Genomic DNA, 17309 nt, shown 5'->3' with positions numbered 1-17309 from the left:
GGCCTCAACACCACATTCCTTCCTGCCACCTATCACCTTTGACTCCCTCGTCAATCAATCGAATTATATGAACGATAAATTAAGCTGATGGATGTGTAGAAATGTTTATAAAGAAGGAACCAACAGGTTGAAGTGCGCTAATATTTGAAAGTCTTTCACCTTCAATGTGACAGAACGAATGAATCTTACAGCAACGCGGGAGGCCATTTGGTCCATTGTCTCTGTGCTAGGTCTCTAGGAGCTATCCAATTTGTCCCTTTCTTCCCGGAGCCCTATATATTTGTCTCTTTCCAATTCACAGCCAATTGCTTATTGAATGTTCCTGTTGAATCAGGCTCCATTCCTCTTTCAGGAAGTGAATTGTGGGCCAGTTGTGGCTCACCAGGTTTAAACAATCCCCTCAGTCCCTCTGTTCAGCTCAACCTCCCGGGGCTGGGACGTAAATCATGGAAAAAGGGGGAAATGATTGTGTTAGCAACGGCCAGCAACATGCCACAAACGAGAAGAAAAAGTAAAAATTAAAGACAGGCAAATATCAATTCTGACATCAAATATGATATAAAGTATTTGCTAAATAAACATTGCTGGGTTAGTTGCGTCTGAGCCCTTGTCGGAAATTTAAATTGCTGAGTTGCCTCATGTGAGAATGCAGACCGAGCAGGAATTAGAAAGGGTCATCCACTCCCCCCTCCTCGAGCTCATCACCCAGCTCCAACCCTCACTCCCATTGATTTAGTCCATAGGAAATCTTCACTCGAGTCACCCTTCTCATGGCAGTTTTCCTAACACTAACATTCTCTCTAACCTTTAACTTATCACATGTCCTATGTTATTCATGTACGTGATGATCTGCCTGGACTGTACACAGAACAATACTTTTCACTGTACCTCGGTACACGTGACAATAAATCCAAATCTCCATTCCTCTTCTTTCAGGAAGTGAATAGGGGCTGGTTTAGCACACTGGGCTAAATAGCTGGCTTTTAAAGCAGACCAAGGCAGGCCAGCAGCACGGTTCAATTCCCGTACCAGCCTCCCCAAACAGGCGCCGGAATGTGGCGACTAGGGGCGTTTCACAGTAACTTCATTTGAAGCCTACTTGTGACAATAAGCGATTTTCATTTTCAAATCCAATATCAGTTTATGTACTATAATACAAATAGAAACATTGCCGGAAAAGCTCAACAGGTCAGTCAGCATCCACAGAGTGAGAAACAAAGCTAACGTGTCAGGTGGATGAGCTTCCATCGCAACAGGCGGAAGTTAGAAATAATCCGTTTTGTGATACAGAGCTCGAGTATTGCTGAAAAAAAGAGGCATGTCGAAACTTTTTGTCTTGCACTCATCAGGTCACTTCGCAACAGTCAAGGGAACAACAATTTATACTGCATGTGAAGAGAGTGCTGATTGGTTGGCAGGTGGACGGTGATTGATAGAGGCGTTGCCATGGAGACTGCAACGGGGAACAGTTAATTGCCAAGCTTTTGTTCAAAGCCAAACCAGGTAGATTGACTCTGGCCAAGGCTTTACCCTGGGTGAACCTGGTTCATTCCCCATGGCAAAACCGTGACTACTCAGAGTTGACTTACCTGGTTTGAATTTGGACACAAGTTAGAAATGTAAGAGCTTTTAAGTGAAGTGGGGCAGAGTGGCAGGGTACTCCTGTATTCTGGTGGAAGGCAGGATAAGATTAACGAACAAAATAATTCATGGCGCAACAGTCAAAGAGAGTGGAAATGGGTACAGTAAAGGAACAGAGGATGTGTCCAGATGAGATGTGACTGTCCCCATAGTGACCATCTGAAAGCAAAATGAAGGGGTGAAGAAAGAAACAAGCCAACTAAAATAAAAGATGATGGTAGAGGTTATGATATAATGTTGTTGTACTCCATATGAAGTCCAGGAAGCTGTAGAGTGCCAAGTTGAAAGATGAGGTGCTGTCCTTCCAGCTGGAGTAGGGCTTCACTGGAACTTTAGAGCAGGCCAAGGTCAGAGTGGAAGCGAAATAAAGCATAGAATTGACAAGCGGCAGGAAGCCTGGGATCATGCCTGTGAATTGAATGTATTTTGCTTCTGTATTTTTAAATATCCGTTTTTGGGAGATGGGGTGACGCTGACAGCGAGCCAGTCTTGATTTCCCATCGATAGCTGCCCCTTGTGACAATGGTGAGAAGCTGAGGTCCTGAACAGCTACAGTCAGTGGTGGGGTAAATACAGCCTCAGCTTTTCTCGGTAGCTTTTTCTCTTGCTGGACCTGTTGAGAGGGCAGTTTCGAGTCAACCACATCACATTGTGTGGATCTGGAGACACATGTAGGCCTCACTGAGTGAGGACCGCAACCCCCCCCCCCCCCCCCCCCGGATTGCATTAGTGTATCAGATGGGTTTTCAGGAACAAACCAGTAGTTTCATGATCATTGTTACTGTGCTTTTTATTTCAGATTTGTTACTTAAATTAATTTAAATTGCTGCCATTGTGGGGTTTGAATCCTGTCCCCAGATCATAGACTCACAGAATCCCTACAGTGCTGAAGGAGACCATTCAGCCCATCGAGCCTGCACAGAACCTCTGAAAGACGAATCTACCTAAGCCCACTCCCTCGGCCTATCCCTATAACCCATCTAGCCTCCACGCCTTTGGACTGTGGGAGGAAACCGGAGCATCCGGAGGAAACCCACGCAGACATGGGGAGAACAGGGCGGCATGTGGCGCAGTGGTTAGCACTGGGACTGCGGCGCTGAGGACCCGGGTTCAAATCCCGGCCCCGGGCAGTCCGTGTGGAGCTTGCACATTCTCCCCGTGTCAACGTGGGTTTCACCCCAGCAACCCAAAGATGTGCAGGGTAGGTGGATTGGCCACGATAAATTGCCCCTAAAATTGGGGGAAAAAATAATAATTGAGTACTCTAAATTTATTTGAAAAAAAGACACGGGGAGAACGTGCAAACCCCACACTGACAGTCACCCGAGGTCGGAATTGAACCTGGGTCCCTGGCGCTGGGAGGCAGCAGTGCTAACCGCTGTGCCACTGTGCTGCCCGTTTAGTCTAGGTCTGTGGTGTGCAAATCCAGTTATGATTCACATCTGATCTGCCTACTGGCTTTGCCCTAGTACAATTTTTAAGCCATCGTACTTCCACACCCTGCGAACCAGGCCTTGGTTTAACATTGCATCCGAAAGACAGCACCTCTGACCATGCGCACGCCTTCAGTACTGGAGAGGCTGCCTTGGTCTTATGCTCTTGCCTCTGGGATAGAATTTGAGCCCCTCATAATCTTACACACCTCTAACAGGTACCCCCTCAACCTTCGCTGCTCCAAGGAAAACAGCCCCGGCCTATCCAATCTTTCCTCATAGCTCAGAGCCTCCTGCCCAGGCAGCATCCTGGGTAAACTCCTCTGCACCCTCTCCAAATCACATCCTTCCTATAATGTGGTGACCAGAACTACACACAGTGCTCTAGCTGTGGCCTAACGAGCGTTGTGTACAATTCCAGCATGACCTCCCCCTGCTCTTGTATTTTTTTGTTTTTTTTATAAATTTAGAGTGTCTAATAATTTTTTCTAATTAAAGGGCAATTTAGCGTGGCCAATCCACCTAACCTGCACATCTTTGGGTTGTGGGGGTGAAACCCACACAGGGAGAATGTGCAAACTCCACACGGACAGTGGCCCAGGGCCGGGATTCGAACCCGGGTCCTCAGCGCCGTGAGGCAGCAATGCTAACCACTGCGCCACCGTGCTGCCCTCTGCTCTTGTATTTTATGCCTTCGCTGATAGAGGCAAGTATCCCATGTGCCTTCTTCGCCATCTTATCTACCTTCTCTGCTGTCTATCCCTGACGAGTCCAGTAGAGGTCGGACTGATTAGAGAATGGCAGAGTTCTTTCCTGAACACACGAACAGGTGAATTAGGCGCAAGGAGTGGGCCATTCAGCCCCTCGAGCCTGCTCCACCATTCAGTGGCCGAACTGACTGGAACCTCAATGTGGATCTCAATCTCTGACAGACTTGTAGGAACTAGTTGGGTATCGACGATGAATCCAGCTTACGCGTGGTGCGTCTTCCCAATTGCTGGCTCGCATATGATTGGATTAATTGATTTGTTTGTATCTCTGACCTGTTATGGGGTCTCCACCGGAATCACTGGGCCCCCAGACCCACAGTGACTGCTTTGCACTGAAGCTAAACCTGTAGGAAGTACACCTTTAAAGTGAGAGGGTGGCAAGACTTAAAATGCAGATATTTTGATTGATTTTGACAGCGGAGAATCAAACCGAATTCAGAATGCTAACCAAAGGCCCGACACAGGACCTTGATAAATTATTACAAGCATAGCCTTGAGACTTTTGTTAGCCTCCTACACAGAATCGCCTGACCTTTTTCATTAAGGATATTTTCATGTGATTATTCTGCCTGACCTTTTTTTTAACCAGGAAGCTACAGCTCCTTTATGCAGAAAGAAATCTTTGAGCAGCCGGAATCGGTGGTAAACACCATGAGGGGGAGAGTCAATTTCGAGAATAACACGGGTGAGAGTTCATACCTCGGGGCTCATCGGGCGCGAGCGCTCAACTCGCCTTCGCGAGCGCGGCATTGACTGTAGACGATTCGTGTTTCCGTGACTGCGGCGGGGTCTCCTGGCAACGTGAGGGTGGGGGGGGGGGGGGCGCCGAGGGCGGGTGAGGTAAATGAGGCACCCGTCCCTTTTTAAGAAACGTTTGGAGGGCGGCATGCGGCGCAGTGGTTAGCACTGGGACTGCGGCGCTGAGGACCCGGGTTCGAATCCCGGCCCTGGGTCACTGTCCGTGTGGAGTTTGCACATTCTCCCCGTGTCTGCGGGGGCCTCGCCCCCACAACCCAAAGATGCGCAGGGTAGGTGGATTGGCCAAGCTGAATTGCCCCTTAATTGGAGAAGGGGGGGGGATTCAATGGATGCGTTCAAAATCATGAGGAATGTGGACAGAGCCGGTGGGGAAAAGCTATTCCCATTGGTGGAAAGGCGGGATGGGGGTGGGGAATTTGTCCTATGGAGCGTGGCCTCCTCCCGTGCTGTGATGATTCTGATTCTCACCACTTCCTGAGTGTAGAAATCGCAAGACATTATTTCAACAAGACAATGCAGCTTTTGTGTTGTAATTTGCTTTTTGAAAGCGATGGACAATTTGACGGCAGGTTGTGGCCTCACAGCGCCAGGGACCCGGGTTCAATTCCGACCTCGGGTGACTGTGCGGAGTCTGCACGTTCTCCCCCTGCCTGCGTGGGTTTCCTCCGGGTGCTCCGGTTTCCTCCCACAGTCTAAAGATGTACAGGTTAGGTGGACTAGCCACATTGCTGTGGGTCTGGAGTCACGTCTAGGCCAGACCAGGTACAGGTGGCAGATTTCCTTCCCGAAAGAACATTCGCGAAGCAGATAGGTTTTTACGACCATCGATGATAGTTCTATGATCATCATTCATTGAAACAACAAATTGAATTAAAATTCCCCCAGCTGCCATGGGATTTAAACCCCTGTTCCCCCCACCTGGGGATTATTAGTCCAGTGTTATTACCACTATGCCACCATCTCCCCTGATGGTGAGGTTGGATTACTCGCTTATTGATGAGGATGCATAGGGGCAGTTGAACCTTGAGTCTCACGGAGGGACAGTTTCATGGGGATATACCAATTGCTTTCTCTTCACACCACACAATGCCGGGCAACACGATTGGTTGAGCCTTGGTCTGGTAACCTGTTCCCCTTTCTTGTCCCTCAGTGATCCTTGGTGGGTTAAAGGATTCGATTAAGGAAATCAGAAGATGCAGACGCTTGTTAATTATTGCGTGTGGAACAAGTTACCATACTGGGCTGGCGGTACGTTTTCATTCTTGTCTTTGAAGTCTTGAGTGACGGGTGCATTCAGAGAGTGACCAGCTGCCTCGCTCACACGGGCACGCCTGGCAGTGCTACCCGGGAGGGGCCAAACAAGGCCGGGATCCACATGGTGTCCACGGCAGTGCCAGATTGGGGGACAGCTGACAGGCCTGCCAATGCCCCACGTGTCGGTGTTCGTGCATCTTAATTTTCCTCCAGATAATATGTACGAATTCGGAGAATTCGGAGCAGGAAAAGGACATTTTGCGCCTCAAGCCCGCTCTGCCCATTGATAAAATGGTGGTTGATCTGACTGAGGCCTCGTCTTCACATTCCAGCCCATCCCTGATACCCTTTGACCTCCTTGTTTGTCAAGAATATACCTACCACTGCCCTAAAGATTATTCAAAGGCCCTGCCTCCATCGCTCTCTGGGGAGGAGAGCTCCTCAGCCCCGCCAACCTCTTGAGAGAAGGAATTTGCCCCAGCAACGTCCTCCTCCGAACTCCAGGCATTCACAACCCTTGTCACTTGCTTCGCTCTCTCCGCAGGGTTGGTCTGGAAGTGCTTCCTGCCCATCACCGCCACCCCACCCACATCCCCACCCCGCCGGAACCATGGCTCACTTCCTCCTCTCGACAGAGAGAGTCCAGAGTGGCGTTGCAAAGTGCCTTCTCCCGATGGGCCATTACCTCTCCCCAAGCGGCAAAATCAAAATGGAATTACCCAGCAGCCCACCGTGATTTGCTGCAACTTCCCGTTAAGAGGGGCTGCCGCTTTAACACGCGAGGGCCAATGCTACTCGGCTCCGTGGGGGGTACAGAGGACACTTGCGCTGAAATGGAGATCTGGGCTGGATTCTCCGCCCCGTCACATTTCCATTTCACCCTGCCGGCGGATGCTCCGTTACGCCGGCTGGTCAATGGGGTTTCCCGTTGTGGGGCAGCACCACTCCATCGGGAAAACCCGGGCTGCCGGCAAAACGGAGCATCCCGCCTGATGTGTTATGTACTCTGGATAACACAGGCTGCAACTCGATGCAGCTTTGACCAAAAGATACTCCAGACTTTGAAGTAAGTTCAATGTGATTTATTGAACCATTAGCACAGTTCTCTATGAGTTGGACTCTCCTGCTAATCTTGCGACAGTAACTCAGTCTAACTAACCAGTCTGCTCTAAGCCACGTGGTGGGTGTGATGCTGCTGATCTGCCCTGTCCTTCTCGCTAAGTGTCGCCTGTGGAAAGACCTGGAGTGTGAGTGCCTTGTGTCTTTTATAGTGAGATACCACCCCTGAGTGTCCTGCCTGCTCATTGGTCATGTCCTGTTCTCGGTGTTCATTAGCTGCCTGTCTGTATATCAGTGTCTGCATATCATGACACCGTCAGTGGAGCATCCAGCCCGGCACAATTATGATACTGATGTGGGTAGGCCGATCTCTCGGGTCTTACCCACACGGGCATCCTGCAAACCCTCTCGCCCAAAAAACAGATCTCTTTCATTTAACACTACACGTGTTTCCCTCAATCCTTTGTGGAATGGGGCTCGAGGGGCTGAATGGCCCACTCCTGATCCTGGATTCTGTCCAGCCAGCCTCCAATGACTGCATAGTGGAGGGCGGTCTTTACTTTTGGGCCCGTTCACAGTATTCTGGCAGCCCATGGGGGTTGCCGAATGCTCGTGGGGGACGTGTTCACACGTTAATGGCTAATTTATTACCGCTCTGGATCTGGAGCCTGCCTCCTCACAGCTGGCGTCGCCCTGTTGTCTAATGGCGACAAATTGTCTCCTGTTTTGAAGGGGCCGGTGAGGAGCGGGCTTCACTGGGCCTGCATTGTGCGTTGACTGGCACGGCAAGCCTCATTAATCCTGCTCAATTACAAACAGACAATTAGCGCTCCTGAAATTGAATTTGTATGTAAATCAGGATGCAGTCAAGGCCCACAAAATGACAGCCCCCCCCCCTCGTAACCGAATCACTGTCACCAAGTTGAACCATGTTGAAATAATTAATAGTTTGCCGCAGGTTCTGTACTACTTTTCCAGTCAGTGTTTTGACGTTGGGAGAGTTTGCCTTTTTTACACTGCATGACTCCTCACTGCAACATCACTTGAAGTTGGCTAAAATTTAGGCCTGCTGTCTGTGCATGGAAACTTTCCTGGAATATGTGAGATCAGTCGGGAGTGGTTTGACTTGGCTAGAACGACAGGGGATTTTCATAAAGGTCTGTTGTCAGCAGAGACTCGTATCCAGTCTTTCACCGGTATCTCGCCGCAGCCTTTCCCCGCCCCAAGTCGATGGCCTTTCTCGACGTGCCCCTTGGAGAAGGACGTAAGGGTCCTTGACCTGCAGGAAAACCACCAATGGAGAGCTCAGTCCGCGAGGGCTCGCCGCCCCAAAGCCCAGTTAGTCACTGGGCCAAGCTGTTTCCGAATTTACAACCAGAGAACACTGGGAATCCCACCGGGAGAGAGAAGCAGAGGCCGGAGTCTCCGGCCTCCCCACCCGCGTGTTTCTCGACAGCGGGAGGCGGCGCACTGTTCGCTGGCAGCGGGACACTCTGCTCCCGCCGCTGTCGACGGGAATTCCCACTGAAGTCGCCCCACTCCACCGGGGATCCCGACTGGCTGATGCGACCCTCGGACGTCAAACTTAGACCAAGCAATTCGAGCGACCAATCTGTCACTTTCTCAGCAAATAGCAATGCGCCCAGCCACAAGATGGGGCCTTCCATTGGCATTCCTTAAAGGGCCAGGCACCCACACAGATTGCAGGTGGGGTTATTTTCAAGAACAAGCCGCTGCTGCCACCCATGTGAAAGTAGTGTGGGGTGTTATTGGAGGTGTCGTGGTGAGTTCCTGGTTTGATGGCGAAGAGTTGGGGGGTGGGGGGGGGAGCCGCAGTGACGGTGCCACTGGGTCTGCAGCGTGGCAGGGAATTGGCTGCTGCGGAGAGGGCGAACTCTGCCCAATGCCCTCTGCCACCTTGAAGGCAGACTTCTTCACTCTCCTTGATAGTGACAGGCCGGCGTCTTGGTGTTCTGCTGCATTCTGCCCCAATAAGGTTGTCATCTGTGAAGCACATGTCTGTGGCCTCACCGTCTAGTAAACTGGCACACAAATGATCCTGCCCCCTGGCAGCCTGCAGCTCACTCATACCCAGATGACTCATGCCACATGTTGACACACTCTCTTTCTCTTTCTCTCTCTCTCTCTCTCTCTCTCTCTCTCTCCCTCTCTTTTTTCTCTCTCTCTCTCTCCCTCTCTTTTTTTCCTCTCTCTCTCTCCCTCCCTCATGCTCTCCCTCTCTCTCTCTCTCCCCCCCTCTCGCGCTCTCTCTTCCCCCCTCGCTCTCTCTCTCTCTCTCTTCCCCTTCCTCTCTTTCTCTCTCTCTCTCTTTCTCTCTCTCTCTTTCTCTCTCTCTCTCTTTCTCTCTCTCTCTTTTTCTCTCTCTCTTTTTCTCTCCTTTTTCTCTCTCTCTTTTTCTCTCTCTCTTTTTCTCTCTCTCTCTTTCCCTCTTTTTCTTTCTCTCTTCTCTCTCTTTCCTCGCCTCTCCTTTCTCTTTCTGTCCTCTTTTCTCTCTCTCTCTTTCTCTCTTTTTCTTTCTCTCTTCTCTCTCTTTCCTCTCTCTCTCTCTCTCTTTTCTCTCCTCCTCTCCCTTCTTTCTCTTTCTGACCTCTCTCACTTCTCTCCCCTCTTTCTCTTTCTCTCTTACTCTCTTTCTCTTCTCTCTCTCCTCTACTCTCTCTTTTCTCTCTCTTCTCTCTCTCTCTCTCCTCTGGGGTCTGCTGTAAAAGGGCAGGAGGTCGTTCTTGTGCGTCCGAAGGTCGGAATTCAGAAGGGGAAGGTTGGGAAGTGACGCTGCCCATGGTCATGCCATCAGCAACTTTCCCATCATGCCTTGGGGCAGGGTGAAGAGGTGCTGGGTCCTGAGGTGAGGCAGAGGGACGATTAATACGGTCAGCCTCAGTGCACCACCCCCAAGCTTTCCTTTAAGAGGGACAGACTGTTTGAAGAAGGGCAGGCTGGCTTTCCACTACATGCCCTCAGTACAATGCTGATCGATTCCTTGCTGGGTGCAGAGGGAGCCAGTGGCTAGGAACCTCCTCAAGCCCACACTACAATCAAGGCAATGGGATCACCAAGCTTGTGTGCTGGCCACCCCCAAGGCAATCAGTGTAGACATGAATCACAGCCCACAAAATAGGTATGGGAAGGCTGTACTGCACTGTAACAGTTTGCAAGGAGGAACAGAGTCGGGTAAAAGGCAAGGTTTTAGACGGAGTGTAGGATGATGGTACAGACCGAAAGGGCCGGCAATCCTTTCTCATTTCTAAATCGTGAGCCCGTTTGTCCCTAAAACCAATGCCACCTCCTCTCCCCTCTTGTTTGGTGGCGGGACAGGAAACCAAAGGCTTGACCTCTGATCTCTGACTTCCTCCCAGCCTCTCCTTCTCTGGGGATTGGCTAGGTGGGCTGCCAATCAGATCAACCGCCAGCCTCTTAGAAATAAACCTCCCGGCTCCGATAATACCTTCCAGTGCCCAGTGGGCGCAGGTGCTGCTAAACGTCTTGTATCGTCTTGAATTGGAATTGAAAAGTACCCCTGGTTCGAGAGCCAGTCTGCAGACTCAACTCCATAATAATAATCGCTTATTGTCACAAGTAGGCTTCAATGAAGTTCATAGAATTTACAGTGCAGAAGGAGGCCATTCGGCCCATCGGGTCTGCACCGACTCTTGGAAAGAGCACCCTACCCAAGGTCAACACCTCCACCCTATCCCCATAACCCAGTAACCCCACCCAACAGTAAGGGCAATTTTGGACACTAAGGGCAATTTAGCACGGCCAATCCACCTAACCTGCACATCTTTGGTCTGTGGGAGGAAACCGGAGCACCCGGAGTAAACCCACGCACACACGGGAAGGAGCCCCTAGTCGCCACATTCCGGCGCCTGTTCGGGGAGGCTGGTACGGGAATTGAACCCCCGCTGCTGGCTTTGTTCTGCATTACAAGCCAGCTGTTTGCTAAACCAGCCCCTTCTGAACTTGTCCGTTCTGTGGAGTTAAACCCTGCCAAAGTGAACTTTGCAGCATAAATGGTAACAGCTTTCTCATCTGGCCAAGGGGCTAAATATCCCAAAGCGTGACGCCCACAATGAAACGTTGAGCTTACATTTATATAGCGCCTTTCAACACTTCGGGATATTCTAGCGCTATACGGCCAATGCAGTGCTTTCAGATTAGAGTTGCTGTTGCTATGGAGATAAGGAGGCAGCCAGCGAGCGCATAGCGAGCCCCATAAACAGCAATGCGATGGTTATTGGATTATTTGTTAAATGTCAAGTTGATTGAGCGATTAATACTGACCTGGGCACAAGGAATAGGGACCCCCCCCTCTGTCTTGGCAATAGATTCGAGGGATCTCATCTGGCAGGGCAGACTGGGCCTCAATTTGACGTCTCGTCTGAAAGATGGTGCCTCTGATAACAAGAGACATGGGGATAATGGCAGGGAAGATAGCGTCCAGGTAGAAGATCGGCCGTGGATTAGTTAAATGGCGGACCAGGCTTGAGGGGCTGAATGGCCTCCTGCTCCCATTTTCCTCAGCTCCAAAGGATGGGGACGGCGGGTTGGGAGGGTGGGGAGTGGGAGTGGGTGCTTTTTGAGGTTTACAATTCAGGACCCGGGACCCGATTAGATTTGACCTAATTTCTAACCCCGTGTCTTGGTTCCTCCCTCAGACCCGTCAAATCCTGGAGGAGCTGACCGAGCTGCCGGTCACGGTGGAACTTTCCAGCGATTTCCTGGATCGCAATACGCCCGTCTTCCGGGATGATGTGTGCTTCCTCCTCAGCCAGTCAGGTACCGTGCGGCGTCTGCGGCGCAGAATTCCGGGAGTAGCATCATTTCCCACTCGATTAAACCGCCTTTTTTGAAAAGTATCCGGCGTTGGAACTTTTCCCCTTTTCCGGGATTTGGGAATCTCCGACAAAGCTGCGATTGTCCATCCTTAATCGCCCCGAGAAAGGGGCAACGGGTCATAGAACAGAGCAGTGCAGAAGGAGGCCATTCGGCCCATCGAGTCTGCGCCGACCCACTCAAGCCCTCACTTCCACCCTGTCCCCGTAACCCAATAACCCCTCCTAACCTTTCTGGACACTAAGGGCAATTTGGCGCGGCCAAACCTGCACGTCTTTGGACTGTGGGAGGGAACCGGAGCACCAGGAGGAAACCTACACAGACACAGGGAGAACGTGCAGACTCCGCACAGACAGTGACCCAGTGGGGAATCGAACCTGGGACCTTGGCGCTGTGAAGCCACAGTGCTACCGTGCTGCCCAGGGTCTACAGGAATTGCTGCTGTCTGTTCTTTCAAGGGGTTGTCTAAAGCCCAGAGGGTAGCCTGGGGAGTGAGGCTGGAGTCACATACCGCCTGGCCTTGTTAACGACAATGGGCTTCCTCCCCTCCGAAGGCACATTTCGAATCATACAGGTTTTTTTTGTAAGGCTGGGGAAGCAGATATAGTTCGTTGTCGAGTTTAACAATCCACTCCAACGGCTTCAGCTAACGCAGTGGGATTGGTGGTGATACCAGCAGCAATGGTGGTGTTGATACGGAATTATGTGGTGTTATTGGAGAAGGCCATTCAGCCCTTCCCTGCCTGTGACCTCTCTGAAAGAAGTGTCCACGTAGACACATTTCCCTATCCCATGGGAAATCTTCTTTTCCACAAGCGTACACACTTGCTTTGAACAATGGGTCTGGATCCAACCATTGTTTCTGGGGGAGCAATTTATTTCCGAGGGATCATCTTGTGTGCCCTGCTTGAAGCCAGGTCCTTGGCGCATGGTAATCCTTCCATGTGTCTCTATACTGGTCCAGTCTTTGGATTTTCCAATAACTTCCTTCAATTTTCAATCAGCTTCCTATCTCTTGCTCTTTGCCCTTGAAATCTTCCCTCCATTTGTGGGTAGCACAAGTGGGTAGCACTGTGGCTTCACAGCGCCAGGGTCCCAGGTTTGATTTCCTGCTGGGTCACTGTCTGCATGTTCTCCCCGTATCTGCGTGGGTTTCCACCCACAGTCCAAAGACGTGCTGCTAGGTGGATTGGCCATGATAAATTGCCCTTAGTGACCAAAAAGGTTAGGAGGGGTTATTGGGTTACGGGGATAGGGTGGAAGTGAGGGCTTAAGTGGGTCGGTGCAGACTCGATGGGCCGAATGGCCTTCTTCTGCACTGTGTGCTCCATGTTCTATAACGTCTCCCAGAAGTCCATTTCCCTTAAGATGCGCCCTTTTTAAAAATGATTCATTTACGGGATGTGGGAGTCACTGGCTCGGCCAGCATTTATTGCCCATCCCTAGTTGCCCTTCAGAAGGTGAGCTGCTTTCTTGAACCGCTGCAGTCCCTGTGGTGTAGGTACACCCACAGTGCTGTTGGGGAGGGAGTTCCAGTTTTCGCGTTTTGATGGTAATCAAGAGTCAACCACTTAATACCAATTAAGTCGCAAGTTGGGCAGAACAGGTTAAGGACAGCAGACCTCCTCCTGGGCATTCGTAAACGGCAAAGGGAGATGGTGGTGTTACGGGCGCCTGGCCAGCTCACAACAGTGGCTTAGAGACTGAACCAGGACCATAACCTTTTTAAAGTTTTAAGACGGTGCGGAAAGATCATTTTGTTCCAGGAGTGATAATATAAGAAATAGGGCTTCGTTATTTTATAAACAAACTTTATTGAATGGAAAGAACCAAGATTTAAACTTTTAAACTTCACCCTAACAAAAATGACAGAATACATGCAATTTCTTAATTTTAACACACCAGTTCCCATTAAACAACGCTGTAACAGAACATGCAGCTCTCATGCCACGTTCACAGGCAAAGGCAATACTTGCATTTACGAAGCAATTTTGCTTCTGGCAGGGACATTCGTCATTTTGAACCTTTCTCCAAAGCCTTCCTCGGTAGCAACTTTCATGACCTCTCTCGGCCGATTTCCAAAACCTTCTGCTCTGTAACAGCATTCTCTCTCTCTCTCTCTCTCTCTCTCCATCTCGCTCTCTCTCTCGCTCTCTCTCTCGCTCTCTCTCTCGCTCTCTCTCTCTCTCTCTTTCTCTCTCCCCCTCTCTCTCTCTCTCTCTCTCTCTCTCTCTCTCTCCCCCTCTCTCTCTCTCTCTCTCTCTCTCTCTCCGCACAGCCACTCGCACAGATCCCAGGTTCTCTGCTGGGGTTTCCAGACTTGCCCACTCCCATTTATACATAAGAACAGAGCCATGCTATTGATATGCAACTAACCTCCCATTGACGGACAAGGAGATCATCAGACTCTGTAATGGGCTAATAGCTGGTCAGATAGAAGTGTCCCGAAGGACAATGGATCTGGGGCATCCTGTGTATTCCCACTAACGAGTTTTAAGTCTGACTGGGACAATGTAACTCGGCCAGGTGTGGGTGTATCTCTCTCACTCTGTGCTAGCAGGTTTATTTTCCCCTTCGTCTGTTTAACCCCTAAATTGCCTGCTACTTCTCTAATCTCATTTCTGCACCCAAGTTCCTAATATCTCCCTCGAGTAACAGTGACATAGTGGTATTGTCACTGGATGAGTAATCCAGAGACGCAGGGTAATGCTCTGGGATCCCGGGTTCGAATCCCACCACGGAAGATGGGGAAATGTGAATTCAATAAAAATCTGGAATTAAAGCCTCATGCTGACCATGAGACCACTGGTTATTGTTGTAAAAACCCTAATGTTCACTAATATGAAGGAAATCTTCCATCCTTGCCTGGTCTGGCTTACAGGTGACTCCGGACTCCCAACAATGTGGCTGACTCTTAAATGGCCCTGTGAAATAGCCGCGTGAGCCACTCGGCTTGAGGGGCAATTCGGGATGGGCAACAAATGCGACACGCACATCCCATGAAAGAATAAAAAAACGATGAGGGGGCTGGATTCTCCATTGCCCGACGCCGAAATCGGGAACGGAGATCGGGTGGCGAATAGCTTGACGGCGGGCGTGGTGCCCTGCCCACTCCAAAACGGCCTTATTGCGCCGCGCACAGTTGCAACCGCGTTTGCATGGCATTAGCGGGGCCACCCACGATACTCCGCCTCTGATGGTCCGAGTTCCCGATGGCGCGGTCCACCTGTGTTCCCAGCGGTCGTGGACCTGGCGTGGTGGCTGTGTGGGGAGAGAGAGAGAGAGGAGGGGCTTACGGACAGTATCCAACACCCCCAAACTTCGCCGACATTTGTGCCACCGGCCGGCGGGCATCTGCCAGGGCTGGGGGGGGGGGAGTAGTCGGGAGGTGGGCTATGGGGTCGAGGTGGACGGGGGTGCGTTCCAGCAGGATCGGAGCCATCTTTTCAAAAGCGATCGGTGTGCGTGTGTGTGTGTGTGGTGGTGGGGGGAAGGGGGGGTAACTGCAGCTTGTCAGCCCTGGGCGTGTCCATCACGGACCCGGCGATTTCCCCCACCATTTTCCCCGTGTTCTGCAGGTGTTCCACGCGGCGCCGGTGCTAACCCCTCACCGGGAGCGGAATCGGTGCGGGTGTGGTGCTGATTATTCCGTCGTGGAACTCCATGGATCCTCCGTTGGCCTCAGCACTTGGGAACGGAGAGTCCAGCCCCAGGTTTTTCGTTCAAAACAATCAATCCACGGTCATCATTAAACGTTTAATTCCAGATTATTATTGAATTCAAATTCCACCATCTGCCCCGGCGGGATTCGAACCCCCAGAGCATTTCCCTGGGCCTCTGGATTACTAGTCCAGTGACAACACCATTTCCCCACCACCTGCCCATAAGAATAACCTTTGTTTAAAACTCCAGTTTGAATATTGGTGGTGATATTGAATGAAAATGCCCTCAAAATAGCGATTCATCAATCCAGCATATTTGCTGGACTATAAAATAGATTTATTCTCCGGGAGAAGGTGTCCAGAATCGCCATGTGCCTTATGGACCATAAACCAAATATTTCCTTTTAAAATGTTGCATCACTTGGTCCGACACATTCGGGAGCTCCATATTAAATCACTTTATAATTTTAACATTTCTATTAGGTTTCTTTGTAACCTTATCTGTTTTGGTCTTTCCTTACACAACTACCCCTCGTTCTGATGTTATCTCGGTGAATCACTGCATAAATATGCATTGCAGGCACATTTAGACATAAAAGACTGTTGATTTGCAAACAAATCGCTTTGAGCTGGCCAGCGCAGCCTGTCTGTACTTGTGGGGTGTGAGAGTTACGGAAAAGGTTTTCTGTGAACCTGATTTGGATGCGGGCAACAAACTACGTTTGATGAACAGCGTTCGAGAGCTGGCTGCTGTGCTAATGCGATGCTGAGAGCATTTCTCGATCATTAAAGGTCACTGCTGCAGCATAAAGGCAAGATTCAGCCTTATTTTAACATGCCCCTAGGGCTGCAGTAACTTAACCCAACAGTTAGCGAGGTTAACTGACAGTCTGCCCAGTGAGCACCTCCTGTTGTAGTCATTGTAAGCTTCAAGTAGCGACAACCTAGTCATTCTGGCCACCTTGACTATTGGAAACAAAAGGTGATGAGAGTTAGGAATTCGCGAAAAGAGATCCTTGATCTGTACTCTGAGCAAATGGCTGTTTTTGTTTTCATTGTCGCACATTATTTTGTTACGAGCGGGATGGGAGGAGAGCGTTGGTTATCTAGCCCCACTACTCTGCAGTCGCACCATTAGTTTAAACATTTAATTCACTCACTAACAGGGCCAATCATTTACCTTCGCTACTGTCAGACCCAGAATAATAAAGACTTCTATCAATAAATTCTTAACGATTGATTTATTATTAAACAGAAAAACGTTTTTTTATAAAACCGGCTGCAGGAACTGGTTCACACACGATTGTATTCTGGAGGTATACCTATCTAGCCCTGTTTTCCGGTAGCGTATTGGTTAGCACAGTTGCTTCACAGCTCCAGGGTCAACATTCGATTCCCGGCTTAGGTCACTGTCTGTGTGGAGTCTGCACGTTCTCCCCGTGTCTGCGTGGGTTTCCTCCGGGTGCTCCAGTTTCCTCCCACAAGTTCCGAAAGACGTGCTTGTTAGGTGAATTGGACATTCTGAATTCTCCCTCTGTGTACCTGAACAGGCGCCGGAATTTGGCGACTAGCGGCTTTTCACAGTAACTTCATTGCAATGTTAATGTAAGCCTACTTGTGACAATAAAGATTATTATTTTAAAATACCCCAGCTGGCACAGCACGCAGACGTACAAACACAAAGGAAAAACAGATAGGGTCTCTGCAGAGATGGGATTTGGAGAAAGGGCTTTATAACATAATGGATAAAGTTTGCAGGGTTTTGTTGCTATCGACCTGGAGCTCCCTCATGTGAAGCTGGTCCCAGTAGACGTATGGAGGCTCTCACCAATGGAGCTTTGCTGTGGAGGAAAACATAGAGCTGGATCAATTCTTCT

General features: G+C 50.1%; 2 protein-coding genes across 2 annotated transcripts in view; one reads left to right on the top strand and one right to left on the bottom strand.

Moving 5' to 3' along the window:
- LOC140403626 (glutamine--fructose-6-phosphate aminotransferase [isomerizing] 1-like) overlaps positions 1-17309 on the top strand; it is an 89650-nt gene that overhangs the window by 42178 nt on the left and 30163 nt on the right. The window contains exons 11-13 of the mRNA XM_072491755.1: positions 4434-4529; positions 5754-5851; positions 11593-11713. Of these exons, the coding sequence (XP_072347856.1) occupies positions 4434-4529; positions 5754-5851; positions 11593-11713 (315 nt within the window). The remainder of the gene's footprint in view (positions 1-4433; positions 4530-5753; positions 5852-11592; positions 11714-17309) is intronic.
- antxr1d (ANTXR cell adhesion molecule 1d) overlaps positions 15174-17309 on the bottom strand; it is a 204037-nt gene continuing 201901 nt past the window's right edge. The window contains exon 18 of the mRNA XM_072491758.1: positions 15174-17273. Within this exon, the coding sequence (XP_072347859.1) occupies positions 17220-17273 (54 nt within the window). The 3' untranslated portion in view covers positions 15174-17219. The remainder of the gene's footprint in view (positions 17274-17309) is intronic.

The sequence above is a fragment of the Scyliorhinus torazame genome, chromosome 28, assembly GCF_047496885.1.
Source record: "Scyliorhinus torazame isolate Kashiwa2021f chromosome 28, sScyTor2.1, whole genome shotgun sequence".
Lineage (NCBI taxonomy): Eukaryota > Metazoa > Chordata > Chondrichthyes > Carcharhiniformes > Scyliorhinidae > Scyliorhinus > Scyliorhinus torazame.
This window is presented reverse-complemented; position numbering and strand designations above follow the sequence as displayed.